Genomic DNA, 18,297 nt, shown 5'->3' with positions numbered 1-18,297 from the left:
GTTATTTGGAGATGAAGAGCTTGTTGCGCATCATGCTGTTTTACCACCCTTGATGGGAGACTCTTTGGGATGAAGACTGAGACACCTCTACCTTTTTCCCATTATTCACGTAGCCAGAAGCTGGACTAAAGGCATTATACAGCCCTGCACAACCGGTTTGAAATTAAGTCTCTGAGTTAACAACTCTGACAAAATTCAGCTCTAAACTGTCAGCAGGTCAGCGGTCAATAGCATCAGTACAGTGTAAAATCACAATAGCTTCAAATGCATTTCATTTTCCCTGAGGGACCAACTCACCAAAATCAGAATGTGTAGTACCTTCTTCATAAGTACGGACAGTTTCACTTCACAATGTTTACTTCATTAAAATAAAACATATGCTTTCAAATAAAGGAGACAACCACCATGGATTGCTTGAGAATAATCTGCATAACTTAATTTTGATCGTTACAAACCTTAAAACACAAGTTTTTTGTTTCTATTCCTAGGAAGAATGACCGACAAATAAAGTAATAAAAAAAGATACCCACAACACATTTCTCCAAGACCTCTGACTAAATAATGCAAATGGCTTACTTTCTCCTGGATGCTGTAAACAGCATCTTATGAAATACAATAAAATATAAATATCTTTTTCTCTCTTTTAGACGTGGACTTAAACTATGGAAAATGTTTCTCTGAGTTTTAAGCACTTCAAGTGACACCAATTTATAATAAGATATATGCAGGCTTAAGATATTTTTTTTCCTGGATCAAACACATTTTCTGGACTATGTCCTCTCCACCCCTCAAGACTCTTTACCCCAGTGGTCTGCAGACTTGCTCTTTTCGCCCCAATCCTGCCTCTAGGGTATGCCAAAAGGAGTTGAAAGCAGTGGACCTCATCAGTTTTCCAATGGGGTGGACATCTTTTTTGATGGTTCTAATATCAACCACCATCCCAACCAGTTGGCAAGCTGGATGCAATGCCTTCTGTGCAGTGAAGAAGCCAGTGCAGGCTTCCTGACACTCAGGATATATCAAAGGACTGCAAGTTCCCTGTGACTGATCTTCCACCTAGCTTCCCCACAAATCCCTGTGAACTAAAGTTAACTAGTAGGCTTATTCACTAGAGAAGCATCACTGTACTCTGCACCCCATGCCGAAAAGGCTCCTCCAGTGCTTGGGAGTCAAACCCAAGTCATCTGGGGTGTAGCAAGAGCCAAACCTCCTACAGCACAGAGGCAAGTAAGGAACTTGTTAGTGAACCCTTCTCTGTTGTTCCATGTACAAGATGTGAATAAATGCTCTTCTGGTCATACTTTGCCACATCACCATGACCTGGATTTTCCCATAGTACAGCTTGCTTTCCAAGTACAGAATTAAAGTTCCTGCATATACTGCTCTTTGTCTGGTATGCTGAACACTTTACAAAGGCTTCTTCATACAAACGGACTTGGAAGACACTTTACAACACTTGGAAATGATCTTGTGTGAAATGGGCATACATGAGGTAGACGAATGACTCTCACTCACACTCAGGAGTGCAGCAGCCTCTTTATGATGCACACTGTAGTGTCAACACTGGAAAATAAATCCAGACCCCTGATGTGGGAATAGAACCCACAGCCTTATGTAACAAAAATGAGTGTCCTACCTTCTGAGTCACTGATACTAACCAGCTCCATTTCATATCTAGTAGTTAACTGTAAATGACCATCTTTACAACACCATGTGACATGCCCTCAGTATTTATGTTTAGTGCTGACCTTTGAACCAGGCATCACAATGGTAATTCACTGTGCAGTTCTGTCTATAAAAGACACAGAAGAAACACTTACATCTTCAGAAGAAAATTATGTTTTAGACTGCACTGTCCTGGATCTTCACTGCTCTCAGAACTTAACCAGTGTTTTACATTCCTTTGAACAAGAGCCTGCAAGCAAAGATGAAACATCTGGAAGTGCTTTAAGGAGCAGTGGAGAACACTGCCAAGGTAAACTACTGCCACCAGAAATCTTAAATCTTCTCTGATTGCAGGGTGTCCATGTAGCACATAAACAATATGCTCTTCTATTGCAACATCTGAACTTGGTCATAAAATCGTGCACTGGACTCCCAAGCATTTAAGTGGTCAGAGTACAGCACTCCCCCATCGCAGCGTGTTTGCCTCTCAGAAATCCCACAACACATGGGGGAAAGAAGCACAAGAACGCACAACATTAAGTGTACATTTTATGTTTTAATGGAACATAAACTCCTTTAGAAAAAAACATTCAAGTGGGTGATATCGCCCATAGAAAAAAAAACACCAATCATGTTAATCTGTAATTTGGCATTTTTCTTATTTGCATTTATATTAAGCAAAGTGCATCTTTATTTTTCTCGTTTATACACATTGCACAATACATAAATAATGATGCTTATAAAACGTCTTTATATTTACAAGTAATAATATATTTATATATAACATAAAATACAACTTTTTTTCTTTAATAAATCTGTTTTAAGGATTCCACTTTTTCCAACTACAATGCTTCCATTCCAAAGAGTACTTCCTATTCTTGTCAACTTTAGCTTGTAAGGAATAAAAATTACATACTTTCAAGCTCAACCGTGTTTTAACTAAAATATAAAACACAATTTCTTGCAAAGGAGCCTAAAGTGGGAGAAGACTGGTTAATTTAAACCTTGCACTCTGCAGCATCAAACTCAAATGAATAATGAGAAACCATTTTGGGATAGTTTCTCCATCAAAACATCTGTTTCAAGGACAGCCTACTAGCAAAGTGAAATTAGCAGTTTGAGTAAATAGTATTTCAACAATGTGCAATTTACAGAAATTAATTGGGTGAAAAATATTAATAATCCATATAATTTGTGGACAAGGGTGCCACAGCGCAACCTGATGGCTCACCTTTTACACCATCTTTTTATGTACTTGACAAAGTAATTCATAAGCACAAAAACATAATCCAACCCATGATGTCCAGCTGTGTAAGGCAGCCCTGCATTTAAAAGGCAAGCTCAGTGTACTTTTTGAATCTGTTGGGTTGTCTGTAGCATCCCTACACAACTGGAGGCCAAGGATGACTTGTCTCAAATACACTCATTTTATTTTGGCCAACAAATTAATGTGCTGTTACCCCCCATTCAGAGAGGTCACTTTAGGAGAAAAAAATTACAGTGCCTAGCTGCAGAAACATTTGTAACTGTGAAACAAGTTTTAGCTTATCCCCCCTACCTGCCCACCCACCATAACAGCTATTAACACGGAGTCCGCATCTGATCCTTGTCACAGATGAATATGTACCCATGTCAAAAAAGTGCTTCCTAAAAAAGCCAACACAGACCTACAAATATTACATAAACAGTGTATTCTAAGGATGGTTTCAATACTGCTAGTACATTGTCCACTGAAATACACCAGCAAATCATTGGATTCCTGCAACTGTTATAGTCCTCATGATGCAGTTACTAGTATAATATCCTATATGGGGGGAAAAAAGAAAAAAAAGAAAATCAGTCCATGTGGCACTCACAACATTGCAATGTTCTAAAGAAAAAGCTGTCATGAAAAGCAAGTACTCGGAAGGAATTCCATAGCAGCAGAGTAGCTAAAATATTTTAGAGTTTATTCAGCACTGAGCTATCGGTTATTAAATATAACCTCTAACCAGCACGGGCAGCTGCTGATAAACTGTCTTGTGTAGCACTGACCCCAGCCTTTGACAAAGCTGATCTGCACAGTAAATCCAGTCCAAGGCTGCTGCATGAATTCATGATCATTGGGTCGCTGCAAACTGTAGGCCTTCTCATAATCAAAAGCTTTAATGGAGAAGCCGGGGAACACCTTGTGAACCAATAACGTCCTGGAGTCGGGGTTGTCCAGTGTGGCCGACTTGATGAATATGGGGTAACTGCTGCGATTGTTCACCCACACCCCATCCAATTCTTTGGTCAGCTGGATGCCGTACCCAATCTTGCTGCGGACTTTCTGTACTAGCTGGCTTTTATTGTCTGAATTAAGCTGTCCGAGGCAAAAGCCATTCCCCTGAGGTAGGTCATAAAAAATATCGAGGGAAGGCTCTTGGACAGAATATAAGCGTCCCACCCGCGTCTTCTCTTCCCAGTATGCTACCACACACCAGTATGAGTGATCGCCTGGCTCTCGCATAACTAACGAATCTGAAAAGAACCCAAAAACAGGAGGTTAGTCCAGCTGACAGTATTTTGTGCTAACATTTCACAAAAAATGCATCATGTTTGTGGTGGACATCAAGTATAGCCACATAGCCCACTTAATTAAAAAAACATCCTACAGCAAACTATCACTCTGTTCACACTTAATTACTGTTTCTAAACTGGGTAAGCTTTTAAGCCAAAAGACAAGACACAAGAACAAAGGTAAACACAACACACAGTACTGCAACCAACAAACCAACATGTTTTTAACACACAGGAGGAAATCAAGAGTGTCTGTGGAAAACCCTTGCAGACATGAGGTACCACCTTGTTGCTGGTTGCGATGCACTAATGGCAGAGGGACTGTATACTGAAAGGCATAATAATGTGGTGAGACTGTTACACTGGAGATTGTGCAAACATTATGGTAACAAAGTGGCTGAAAAACACTGGAAACATGAGCTACAAAGAATCACAGAAAATGATGGTTTATATCACATGGGATCATCCAATACCAACAGTTCAAAAGATAGATGCTAGAAAACCGGATATAGTGGCCCAAGAAAAGAAGGCAAAAGTAGCATTAATCATTGAAATCACCACACCTAGTGACTACAGTGTCTTGCATACAGAGAGACCCAGACAGTTCCAATAGTAGTAGGAGCAACTAGTCTTATAAAAATATTTAGATATGTTACCAATTCACGTAACATCGTACGAACTGCAGAAGGGAGTCATTACTAGGCACATTGTGGGTGCTGCGAACAGCACTTTTGGCTAACATCAAAGAGTGAAACAATACTAATTTCATGATCTTTAATCGTACTTTGACTTAGGAATGGGGTCCATTTCCATCATGGTATTAGAAACCCAAAAGACTTGGAGAAATTAAAAATGGTAACCCTATAGTACACTGTTGCCCAAGTTTAGCACGTAACATTCCGCAGCTCTGAGAAGAGGAAATACAGTGAGTGATCTGAGACTGTGGAGCAAAACAGGAAGTACTTTCACAGACTATAAACAAAATGCCAACACAATGTACATTTAAAGCAATACACTTCCAGTGACATGATACATTGCACAGTCCTCTAAACAATTAGTACCGAAAACTCACAAAATGGGCATGTTATCTACTTCTCTGAGTACAAAAACTTCAGTAAAGGGAACCTATTCATAACCACATTGCCTCAGCCAACATCTTTTTTTTTTTTTTTTTTTTTTTGTAATGGAGTCTGCATTTTACTGTACGAGCTACATTCAGCAGCAGAAAACTGGAGGCCCTGTGCCAATTCAACCAGCCCCCATTTCACAAACAAAACTGGCTGGCTCTTGCAAGCAGACTTCATACAGAAGAAACTACTGAGCCAATATCTGAGTAAATTGCCAAAAAAAAATAAATAAATAACTAAAGTTTGAACATTTTGACGATTTTTCATACATTTAGATGTGCCTTGATTTACCATTTAAATTCCCCTTTTTGGTGCCTCCTGTTACTTTGTTTCATACAACTATCCCACTGAAACCTGGCACAAGGGGGTGCAGAGAGAGAGAGAGAGAGATTGACTGCTTCTAGATCAGGTTTCCTAACCTAACCTTCTTAAAGTAGATCCCTCTCTAAAGCATTGGGGGGTTGAATTCATTTCTGAACTGCTATTTAATTTTTCAAGTGCTCAAAAAAAAAAAAACAGGAAAAGAGCAAGCTTCTACTGCCAGGAAATGTACTGGACTTAAAAAAAAAAAAAAAGCTCAACTGTAGCCACCACTAAATACTGCGTGAAAGAAAATCCCTTCCCTTTCATCTTCACTGCCTCACTAGTACACCCAGCAATTTTCAAAAAGACGTCAGTACGACAAGTTTTCAGATTATGTTAATTGCCTAGCCCAGCTAAATTGCAGGCTATGCTGTGCAGAGACACACACACACACACACACACACACACACACACACACACACACACACACAACTTAAAGCTACAGCACACACAAGCATAGAAGCTGGCCTGTTTTCAAAGACAAAGTATCCCATTCAGGGCCTCATGTTCTAACAACAGTGCTTCACCTTTTTGCAAATGATATATTTATTTTTATAAATGTCTCTTTCCATTCTGTTTAACCCTCCTGAGTCTCTCCCCAATGTTCTGGCATAGATAGTGGGAACTAAAAAAAGGACGGCTAAACCATTGCATTTTAACAGCAGCTAAGAGTATGAAACAGGACTGCATCAAATACTCGAGATGCAATATAAATTCCACTGTACACACGGGTTTGCTTAACTAACTACTGCAGCATAAACTGTTTTTATACATGCAAGTAAGTAATAGCAGTATTGCATTTACAGACTACATTTCAGAATTCTCTAACTGCCTAGTCCTCATCTCCTGTTTAAAACGCACTGCGAAGGATTAAGCAAAATACAGAACAGACAAATCATATTATTTTTACTGATATGTTAAGGAACATTTAATCATAAAGCAAACAACGCAATTCTCATACATGGAAAGACCATTTCTTCTTACGCTAATAAGACATGCAAATCAAATTACACAAAATGAGAGTAAAAAACAGCAAATGGAAACAGCATTACAATATAAAAATAAACTAGCATGTACATGTCTGTCAAGTCCCAGCCGTACCTTCATTCTCACTCCACTTTTAATATGTTTTAAAAAGAAATTATAGCAGTAAGACAATCCAAGCAGTCATTTCATTCAATGAATCTCCTGCTGTATAAATCACAAAGTCACTAACATGTTTTACTTTACTCATTCAAGCCATACAATGAGGCAAGAATAGACACAATGGTTGCACTTTTAAAGTCCAGATGATGATACACTGATCAACAGAGGCAGTGATGGGGAGGTAACATGTTGAGGTGAAATGTCAGTTTCCACTGAAATTGAGGAGGTGTCATCAACAACACTGGGGGTCAATAATATTTAACATTACCATGTTAAGTTTGAAGTTTGTACACAAGTTTTATTTTTTTTTTTTTTTAGTTCTCAAATCAAGGGAGGCATGCATGAAAAATAGAGCATTTCATTATCTTTATGGGATTCCTCAGCCTGAGTGGAGAAGTCAACATGTCACAACAATCCACCTAAGAGAAAAGCAGATGATGATCTATGAAGCCATTACTCAAGTTGGAGCAATGTTTAAGTCACCCAAGCATTTCTTAGAGCCTTATCCCAGATTACGGTGTTTGGTGGCTGTGTTAAATTTTTCACTATAAATGTGTAGTGCTTAAGGCCCACACAAAATGAGGTAAATAAAAAATAAATAAATTAAATTACTTAATTATTAAGCAGACTGGCAATTAATAATGCCAACCTATAAACACAAGAAACAAAGAAAACCCATAGAATAACAAAATGAATGCACTTTTTCTCAAAAAATTAGCCTGGACTATTTAGACGTCATCCAAATGCAATCAGTGGGAAAGTTTTAACCTGCATGGAGCACCAGAATCCTAAAGGTGAACTCCGAAATCTACAAGCTGTACTAAATAACCACAAGTATGCTGAACATACAGCCACTTTACAAATGCATGCATATACATGCATATCTCATTTACATCTCAACACACACACAGAATGCAGCAGCCATGTTACATGACTTAAGCAAAGCTTAACAAAGTATGTTTTTACTAAAATGAAGGTGCAGCAGAGGAGCTGTTGGCAGATGTAGATGCTATAACCTCTACCAAATTGAAAAAGTGGCAAAAATAGGGTAAGAAAAGCTAAAGTGCAGCAAGAACTGTGAACCTAATGGTGGCAGGTTACCCAGACACACAATAGGTCCTATGTCTACAGCTCACACAGCTCAGATGCACTGCTGCTAGTCCCTCTTTTTACAGAATGGTACCAGCGTGTACTGCTCCCTACAAAAAAGGCAACAAATCTGACAAGGTACACCTCAAACTTAAGTCTTACTTCAAACCTTAGGCCCCAGGTCAGTTTCTTTCAAAAGCTCCGAACCTATCTTGTAATGAAAAACCTCTTTCTTATCGGGTTGATAAATCTGCAGCGTTTGTTTTGTTTAAACTATGAATGGTGGGGTCTATGTGCACCAGAAAAACATGAAGAATCATATTCAACAACAGTGTTGTGCCTGAACTTCCCTTCCTCACAATGCATTCTCAGTAATACTATTAGAATATAAGGGGGGGAAAGAAAGACTCACCTTATTCACACAGTAAGCGTGATGTCAGTCTTAAGGTTTTTACTTGGCAAAATGTCTCGTGTGAACAAACATGTGACTGTTCAAATACTGCCTACCTTTCCATTTTTATTTTTCACCTGGACCTTCACAAAACAATCATCCAATAATAATGTAATTTCTGAGGTCTGGATCTTCAGTGCTTCGTAAAAAAGTCACACTCTCTTTCCTCTGTTGCACTGTAAAGCACTTTGAGATGCAGGCTGTATTAAAGGTAATAGCTATACAAAATTCAGTTCCTTCTTTCTCTTCCATACAGTAAAAACAGCCTGTCATACTGCAGAGAATGCAAACAGCACACAATATGCTTGCCTAGACAACACACTTTCAATTATTTACATTTCTTAACAAAGAAAATGTTCTGTTTGAATTTTCAGTTAGGAACCAAGGACCCGAGCATAAGTTCATTTAAAGGGTCACCTACCATTATGACTAAGAAAAAAACTGGCAAATGACCAGCAGAAAATGAAAATCATTCTATAAAGAGAAGAGTATGGTCGATCGAAACTGTAACCACATATGTTGCAGGAAGCTATTAAACAGTATTTACAAATTCGATGACCGTTTCCTTTGCTACTTTTACTTGTTTATTAACTGGGTAAGTTCTTTAGCATTCACAGCTTTTTACAGGGGTGAACCTAAAGCACTGTTTGGTTAAGGACTTGCTCAGTCATGAGATATGGAAATGGAATTCAAGGGACTCAGTCCCATGACTACAGGATGAAGCTCATTAGTAATTTATGGCCTTAACCTTCTTAGCTGCACTGCTTGACAAGACACCTCCTCACTAACCATGCAAGTAGAAACATACAGGCATTTCTGTGCAGCCTTTAATGAACTTGTACAACAGAAACAGGACCTCTCCAGTCCAAACACTGTGCACTATTTCATGATTTATAGAAGCTTCTGTGTCTGCGTGTGTGCACGTGTGCATGTGTGGTGCCACAAACTCTCTCTGCTCACCCTTTTTCTCATCTTCCTCTTCAAATGCTCCTTGCATATTCTATCTATAAAATATATATGCACTCTTTCAAAATGCCAAAAGATGTTCCTTGTTTTTGTTACTCAAGGCTTGCAAAATACACCAGAAAACACAGCTAATGTAAGATGAGTTCCTTATTTCTTCACTGCTAATGCAATCTGCAGCTCACAGTGAGTACACTCACTCCATGACTAACTGTTAAGCTGCACCCATGCATTTGCTACAGCCATTTCTTTTGAAACCAGACTGTCACACCCTCCCAGCCCCATGAGGTCACAAGAACTCTCCAATTAGAAAAAAAATTCATTACCAGACAAAGTGAGCACAAAAACATTCCTCTCTACATCCATCTCATTTTATAATCTTGTCATGTGTTCACAAAACAGTGGTCTATCTATAAACGTCTGTCTCCAGTGGTTAGAGGAGACCCAACAGACTAGTTTCCTCCACTCAGCATTCAGCCCTCAGAAGCCATGCAAATTATAGAGTACACATCTGTCTGAAGGACTTGTTTCAACCTTTGGCTCCACTCAGAGAAAAACCTAAGGGAAGGGTGGAACTCCCACAACAGCTAAATCTACTAGCAATATTTACAGTAATTACATTTCTTTAATGTCACTCTGTTGAAACCTTATCTAAAATTCCAGACTTTCTGTTAAGAAACCGTACTGAAGTTTTCCTGCCAACAGTCCTTCTGCAGCTAGCTTGTGACACATAGCTGACTTTCATTCAGATGAGATCAACCTTACTGGGGAATCAAAACAAAAACAGGGTGGTAGCCATCTAGTAACACAAGACCTGCAAAATATGAAACCCCAGAACCTAAACCTTAACCTGCACAAGTGAAAAGTGTATGGGGTAACACTCAGAAAAGGTTGTGCTTAGCTGCAAGGATTAGTTGTGGCCAAAAGCAACTACAAATGGTTGCATGACATTTATAACTTCATTACACATTAGGCACAAGCAGCTACAAACTTAATGCAAGTGTGGCCATGCTGTGCAGATTTTCTAGTGCTACAATGAAACTGTGTCAGCGGGTGCATGGAAAATGCAATTTATCAGCTAATTTAACTGTCCTGAGCAGCCACAGTAAATTCCATGCATTTGTTTCAGCAATCAAATGTGCAGTGAATATAAACACATCACCATATCACGCTGCTGGGGGTAATGGCTCACTGAGATGAAAGTGTCTACGCTAAGCAATGAGGCACTTCTGCACATACCTTACTGAAGTAGATGATTAATCAGTAAAGCCATACTTACTTATTTTACTTCCCATTTGTTAATCATATTAGAGGGCTAGTTCTTACACCATTTTCAGCAATGACTTGGGTCTCAAGGGCAAAAAGAAATACTGCATATAGATAATTTGCTACATCTGATCAATAATCATGTTTAAGACAGGAAATCAGAGCACCCAAAGAAAACACATGCAGACATGGGGAGAATATGAAAACTCCATACAGAGACGGGAAGTGAGGATTGAACCCAGGACATAGTACACTGAGGCATAATGCTCTTGAAACAAAAGATGGGAGCACAACATAACACATTCCAGCAGAGATGGAAGAATCCCAAAGAAGAAACAATAGCAGCAGAAGGTTGTCGATAGATGCTGCACATTTACTTAGCCATGGCTGGTGCTCTGATACAGGTCTTCTGATGCACCAAGCTATGAACCCATATGTCAGAAGATGTCACAGGCCTTATTGTTAAACTGAGTTATCTGCCTATATCGACAGCAACACATACTACTGGCAGCAAAGGAGGATTACTTTAGCCGATTTACCTTCTATCTGCATCTTGTTGTGACCACCTGCTACTATGTCATAAGTTTGGGTCAGGCAAGTTGGTGAGATTTTTCCCAGCTGTTCAGTTAGTCAGTAACTTCAACTGTCTGCAGTAAGTTAATAGTAAACTGATGGGAAGGCAATGAGGGTGAAGGCTATCCAAAAGAAAATATTTTAAAAGTCTAGCAGATATTAGTTAGCTGCATGAAATGGCAGCATCTGTCATGGGACATACCAACACTAGAATCTAGACTCCAGAACTTAACATTCTACAACAAGCTGGCTACATACCTTACCATCTACTCTGACAGGCAAATCATTTGCTGGTTAAAATAACAGATACCAACTTAACAAATAGTATAGTTTGAAAATTATTTCATTATAATTACAACCGTAATTTCTTCCTACTTATATTTGGTGTTCTGACTTGCTTAGGTAATGCTGTGTCTATAGCGTCTTTAATCTGGATCAAGAGACACATTCACTGCTGGCTATAACTTCTGACCTGGGATTCTGCGACATTCAGTCATAACTGAGTAAAAGTAAAACATAAGTATTTGCAAGATATCCTGGAAACTATACAAAAGACATGAACAACAAAAACAGGCTAAATGCAATTACTTCCTGTGGTAGTAAATAAAGCAATACATAAAAATGTTAATGGAAAAACAATCAGGCAGGATGGAAGGAAGGAAGACAAGGAGAGGCCATTCGACAGTCTTCATCCATCCGTGTGACTTTTTTTTTCTCAAGAAGACACACACACAAAACACAGCCCAGACTCCAGTACTCTTGGCTATAGCATTTCTGCGGTTCTGTATCTTAAAAACATAATGCCCTTCCAAGGCCCCTGCCATAGTACTATTTTCCCCTGGATTTAGGTTTAACATCACACATCCAGATTCAGAAAAAAACATGCACTTTAGTTGTGGCTAAGAAAAAATGCCTGTCACTGAATGCAAAAGAGGTAACAGTACAGCAAAAACAATTCTGCTGTTCATCACTAACTGGTTTCAACCATGTGAGAAGACATACAATTCAGAAAATAATTTGTGTAGTAGACTGTCTGGTGCCTGCTGAGATTCTGAGTAAACTAGCCATTTTTTGTGTCAACAACACATGGAAAAACTATACTACGTAGCTGATGTAACCAGTCAGTGAAGCTACAGTCATCTCCAGGTTTTGTTTTCCTAAATGTTAATGTGGGAGTCCTGCAGTGAACCACACCCAAACATGGCTCTTCTCCCTTCCTGGCGACAGTCTGATGACAGATCCTCATGAACAACCTGTTTGTTAATTAGTGAAGCATGGCCATGCCACTGTGCAACTCACTAGGCACAGGTAAAACAGCCTCTTTAAGTAGACGCTACATTGGAAGTTAAAGAATTGACCGTGAAGGGGACAACCGGGAGTACATCTACCAGCCACCACAAGTAAAGGTAATCTAGGTGATGGAAGGTAGAAAATGAAATTAATAAATACAGTTAAGACTTACTTAAGAACTCACCTGATAGATAATACAACTGAATTAACCTTACTTGGCATTTCAAATTATGGAAAAGAAGAAAATCTCCCAACAATGTTATGCCAGAATATTCTTGTATGTTTAAGGAGGGAACACTTTACGTTTGCCTTATAAAAAACACATAATGGTCTATTTCCAGGTCTGTAATTTTTTTTCCCTCAGCAAAATGTCTTGGGTTAATTAACATTAAGCACCCACTGGCTTTCCATTTGTGCCATAGTTTATATCTTAATTTATTTGACTTGAGAATATTTGCCCAGAATGCCCGAGGGCAGTGTTTATAAGAAACAGGGGAACAAGACCACCAATTTACCTACCTACCTACATGGGAACAGATCCAAAAGAATAAGAGTCTTGTCAGGCAGATAGCAACTGCTGTAAAACAAAGCAACCAGCTTTTTCAAGCCAGAGAACAGATTATCTGGACTTACCTTATTTAGCACTTATTAAATTAAGAAATAGGCTGTACACAGACCCATTTCAACTATGACCCAGACCAACAATAACAACAGTAAATGTACATAGGGACAGTTTAGTGTAGCCAGCCAAATTGTCTTTGTTAGCTGAGATGAATCCAGAGAAGCAGGAAAAAAAAAAAAAAAAACAGAGATATACACGGACAGCATGTAAATTCCACACAGTGGGCAGAAGTCAGGAGTGACGCAGCAGACCCTAGAGTGGTGGGGCACAGATCTTACCTAATGAGCCACTGTGCTGCCAGTAGGAGGCCAATTAACGTACATGACCAGGCTCACACAAGACTTTGGTCACTCGTGAAGTATTACTTCAATGAATAACTTACTTAAATACATAGCACAGCTTTACAAAAAACAAATGCCACAGCTGAAGAGTAATAGCTCAATCCATTTTTTTGTGCACCCCACTTATCATTACTATCACTTGTATTAATTCTGGGCTTGCCCAATTTCTTTACTGAAACAAAAAATCAGACTTGTGCATGTTCACTGGATTTAATTTCCCTTCATACTACAAACACACTGAAAGTTGTTGTTTTTCACTTCCCTGAAAGAGCTCAGTGGAATATTATTTTACAACACCAGACAAGACCAAAGTTATCCTTCCTTGAGTATATTTACTATTTACAGTAACAATGTACTAAATCCTGCTTCTTACAAGGCAGTATTCAACTACATTACATACAATGTCATACTTGATACAAAGCAGCAGAAACACACACATGCCCACGCACACACACACACACACACACACACACACACACACACACACACACACACACACACACACACACACACACACACACACAGATTAGCTTTTCCTTTTCTGTTCTTTATATCCTAATGCAATGCCACTCAGGGCCAGGGCCAGCTAAGGGAAAAACACCACCAAGCGCCAGCCTGGAGACAGTATGCAGACTGAAAAAGTTAATCATTACTTCTGTCTGCCTTCATAATCTAATCATTTCTATTCCTGAGCACAGGCAGTGCGCAGTACAGTACCTTACACACACACCTCACACAGATTGAATACGGCTGCATGCACACAGAAATTCTCAAGTTTCCATATACTCAATGCTATAAATCAAAGGTTGTTTGTGTGCATGTGGATATGTTTTGTGTGTAGCATGCGCATGCTTGCGCGCACACACACACACACACACACACACACACACACACACACACACACACACACACACAACTTCTGCTACTTCATAAATACCCTGGCTCAGAAACCTAAAGTACTGTCTGAATTCTGATCAGAGCATTCTGCAAACCTAAAAAATCTTTTTGTGAGTCACTCTGAGAAAAGCACCCAAAACTCTAAGAGCTATACTGCCTGAATCACTCGCAAATCTTTTTTTGCTGTCTTAAAGCATGAAAATAAATGAACTACATGTTATTAATTTTTATCTTGCGAAGAATTTTTTTTTTACTCTAAAAGCTGCATGTGATGTCATGAACATCACAAAGCCACACTATTTCCTGATGTGATATGGAATCTTGTTTCAGCTTTTAATCACAAGGGTGGACCACTGAATGTATTTGAGAGACGGGAGATTAACTCCAGATGCTGGTTCTGTGCTACTTCTGAAAAGATTCATTTTCAGTTCCTGCTTGAATCTTTCAACCCCACCACCACCACACACGTGCGTGTGTGCGCGTGCGTGTGCACAGCACACACACACACACACAGACACACACACAGACACACACACACACACACACACACACACACACACGCGCGCGCGCACGCACACAGACACACATCTGTTACTTATTAGCAGAACTTTCATCTTCTTGCCTGACACTGAGTGAAAAGAAAGCATGGCTTTGAAACATGTGCAGTGTGAACAATAATCCAACATCCTGGCAGGTGACAACTCCTTTTCTGATCAGTCAATTGATCAACCCATCTCACCTCAGAAACTTGGTAACCTGATGCAGCAAAGTCCCAAAGTATTTAAACCATGCACTTTAGCCATTCTACCTTCTACCCCTCCCCCGCCCATTTAACATCCGCTGCAGTACACAGCTTTCACATGCATCTATCCACCCACCCACTCACCAAGGTTAAATTAGTGTAAACCTTGAATGACATCAATGATGCAAACATATTGCAGGTTCAAATCTCCACAGTGCCATTAGCAGCAGTAGATGGCACCAGGACATCTTACTGCATGAATATCATTGCAGCACACATACAAAGTAACAAGAATAAATGGGACTGGGCTAATATATGCACATATGCTCTAAACCTGACTAGTCTATGTGTCTCTAAATACTTTGCTCTTCCTACCCCATCTACTCATTAAAAGCAACTCCTTCCTTATTAAACTATTTTACTAACTATCTCTAGAATACCTTGATTGTATTAGCATCCTTTGTTATGGATGTATTCTGCACTGTAAATTTTAGATTGTATTTGCATACTTTGTTATGCCTGTATTCTGCACTGTAAATTTTACTGTGATAACCTGTAATAGGTACTGTTAATAGGATTTATTTGTCTCATGTATCCTTAGATGTTACTGTGCTAATTTCATTGTCCTAGCTAGGAGCTTAACTCCCCCGGCCTCTACTGAAAATGGACATGTATCCAGTTAGACTAGCCCGGTCAACAAATGTAAAATAAATAAATAAAATAAATAAATAATATATCAAACAAAACACCACAGTCTCCAATCAAAAGCAGTACTCACCCAGAAAAGAACTACAGGTGAAATCAAGGTTATTCCATTTTTGATCAGGAATGAGCACAAAGCACCCTCTATGCATGGTGCCTGTGCCCCCCATACTCCTATCAAGTGTCAATTCTGAGATTTTTGCAATCTGGGGGAAGGAAAGCAAGACACCTAGCAGTAGCCCAACATTTTACATGTTTATATAAAGAACTGACCCTTTTGAATGTGTTTCAGTCAACCAAAGGACAAATTCCTGATTACAAGAGATGAGTGAAGTTGTAGCTGAAGCCAAACTGCACTAAATATTCTAAAAGTTAAAAAGTTTTGTTTTTTTTAATTATGGAAAAACGTATTTGCCTGAAAGTATGCAGCAAACCACTGCAGTCCAAAATAATAAGCAGCTCACATTGGAAACCACAGGAGCCTTATAACTAAATTCCTGCCTCCCCTGTGACGAGGTAAGTGCATGACACTGAAAACTCCTTCTGGCCACTGTGTCCAGAAAGGATGCCAGTGCTTTGATGATGGAAATCAGGGCAATGTAAACCATAACACACTAGGAACTTACTGTCAAAGACACAAGGGCGGCAACTGGTTAATGATTGGGGCCACTAATGAGATAAAACCACATCCTTGGAACTGCAAATGGCAATGAATGAAATTCCTGAGCTCCCTTGGGGAGGGGTTTGAAAGTGCAGAACATGACAGAAGCAAACTATCCACTTAGGCATGCATGCACACATATGCATACCGATATTTTTAAATGGAAACAAATATGTAATTGTATGCAGTGACAAAAGAAAAGAAAGGGGCAGAGCAAACGTTACTGCAAGATCAAAACAGATGAGTTTGATCTAGAAGCAATGTGCTTCCATTTATTTTTCCACAATAGGCAGCTTCTCAGAATACAAATATATCCATCCACTTTTTTTAAAGGGAGACCAAGAAACAACTTCACTATGTGCACTCCACAATTAAGAGTCCTTTAAAAAAAATAAATAAATAAAAGCATCTTTTGTATCTGATGCTTGTAACAAGGAATGTTCAAGAAAAACGGTACAGACTCTGAAACGATAGAAAATGAGCCATCACTGCATGTGGCACACTTGCTCTGCAACTGGGATTTTAGGTCATGTTTTATGTCCCTGTAAAACAGCTTCAGACAAGCAAAATGGAGAGACAAAAAAAGGGTGAAGCTAACAAGTGTACTTGTCACAGACCACAGCCACTTGACAGTTTCTTGTAGTACTCATTCTATGCCAGTCATGTAAAGCATGTTTAGTAGTGAATGCACACTATCCCGGTGAACCTGAACATACATGCACATAACCTTTTCACTTTATAACATTTAATATGCAGGTTTTTACTTTCTAGCATTTAATACACGTTACATCATGTACACATTCATGTTTAAATCAGCTGCAAAGACACATTAGCGCTTACAATAAAAGATACCCAAATTCAAACAAAAAGAAGAGAAACTTATAAAGAAGTGGGTAAAAAATAAAATGTGTGAGCAAGGGAGAACCAGAAATGAAACCACTTAATGAAGGGGCAGTTACAGTAAACTTCAAAAGGCAAATACACTGGTGATGGGGATTAGGGCCTGGTTCAACATTTTCTAGGTGGACAATGTCAACATAAGAAGTGGAAGGCACTTTCTCTTAATGACAGAGAGCATTAAAACTGCATACTGATCGACATGGAGCTACAAAGTATTAACCAACCACAACAACAAAACTGAAAGCAGCACACTAAAATCCACAGCAAGAACACCAGTCAAGAAATCAACATAAAACAAAAACAGTTTTTTGCATGAAATCAATTCATTTTTGTACCCATCTTTAACACACCACATCACAGTACATACATGGTAAATCAACTAACAAAATCGGACTGTAAACAATAAAGTTGGAACCATCATAGCTGGCACAACCACAGAGAAATGGCAACAAAAGCACTTACATCAACTCATGAGTGCAGGGGAAAACTAACTTATTATGACCTGTTTTGATGTAGGAAACAGTCTTCTCTTCCCAGCTACCCATTTAAATGTCAGAACAGCATATCAAGTTCCCTACACTGAATAAAGCCAGCCAAGGTGAATGAAAAACTAGCAAAGGCAAGCCCTGCAGGAAGGCAGTGTAACAAGTCCAACAAACATTATTCAAAGCCGTTTGGCTTTGGACAAGACTTGTCTTGATTGTCAAGAACAGCCACAAAGTAGTGGAAGATGCATGAGCTTACTTAATGAAAGTGCTAATTTGCCAGTAAACAGATGAAGGATGGCAGGACTGTCAACTGGGACAAGAAGCAATGCCAAAAGATCGAACAATTCATTCTTCCATACGTCTGCCAAATGGCCATGACCCATTACTTAACAGAAATATTAAATGATGGAACCTGTAGACCTAAAGGCAGCACTCTATGACTACTGCAAACAGGATATGCTCTATACCCA

The 18,297-nt window shown here is 39.1% G+C and overlaps 1 protein-coding gene across 2 annotated transcripts in view; it reads right to left on the bottom strand.

The window, feature by feature from the left end:
* Positions 1-2,201: 2,201 nt before the first annotated feature.
* SMAD7 (SMAD family member 7) overlaps positions 2,202-18,297 on the bottom strand; it is a 43,106-nt gene continuing 27,010 nt past the window's right edge. For both annotated transcript variants that reach the window (XM_044081733.1, XM_044081738.1), the window contains exon 4: positions 2,202-4,167. In XM_044081733.1, the coding sequence (XP_043937668.1) occupies positions 3,629-4,167 (539 nt within the window). In that variant the 3' untranslated portion in view covers positions 2,202-3,628. The remainder of the gene's footprint in view (positions 4,168-18,297) is intronic.

Source organism: Protopterus annectens, chromosome 1.part1, assembly GCF_019279795.1.
Source record: "Protopterus annectens isolate FY-2018-M chromosome 1.part1, PAN1.0, whole genome shotgun sequence".
In the NCBI taxonomy this organism is placed as follows: domain Eukaryota; kingdom Metazoa; phylum Chordata; order Ceratodontiformes; family Protopteridae; genus Protopterus; species Protopterus annectens.
Note: the sequence above shows the minus strand (reverse complement) of the source record. Positions and strands in the feature narration are given on the sequence as shown.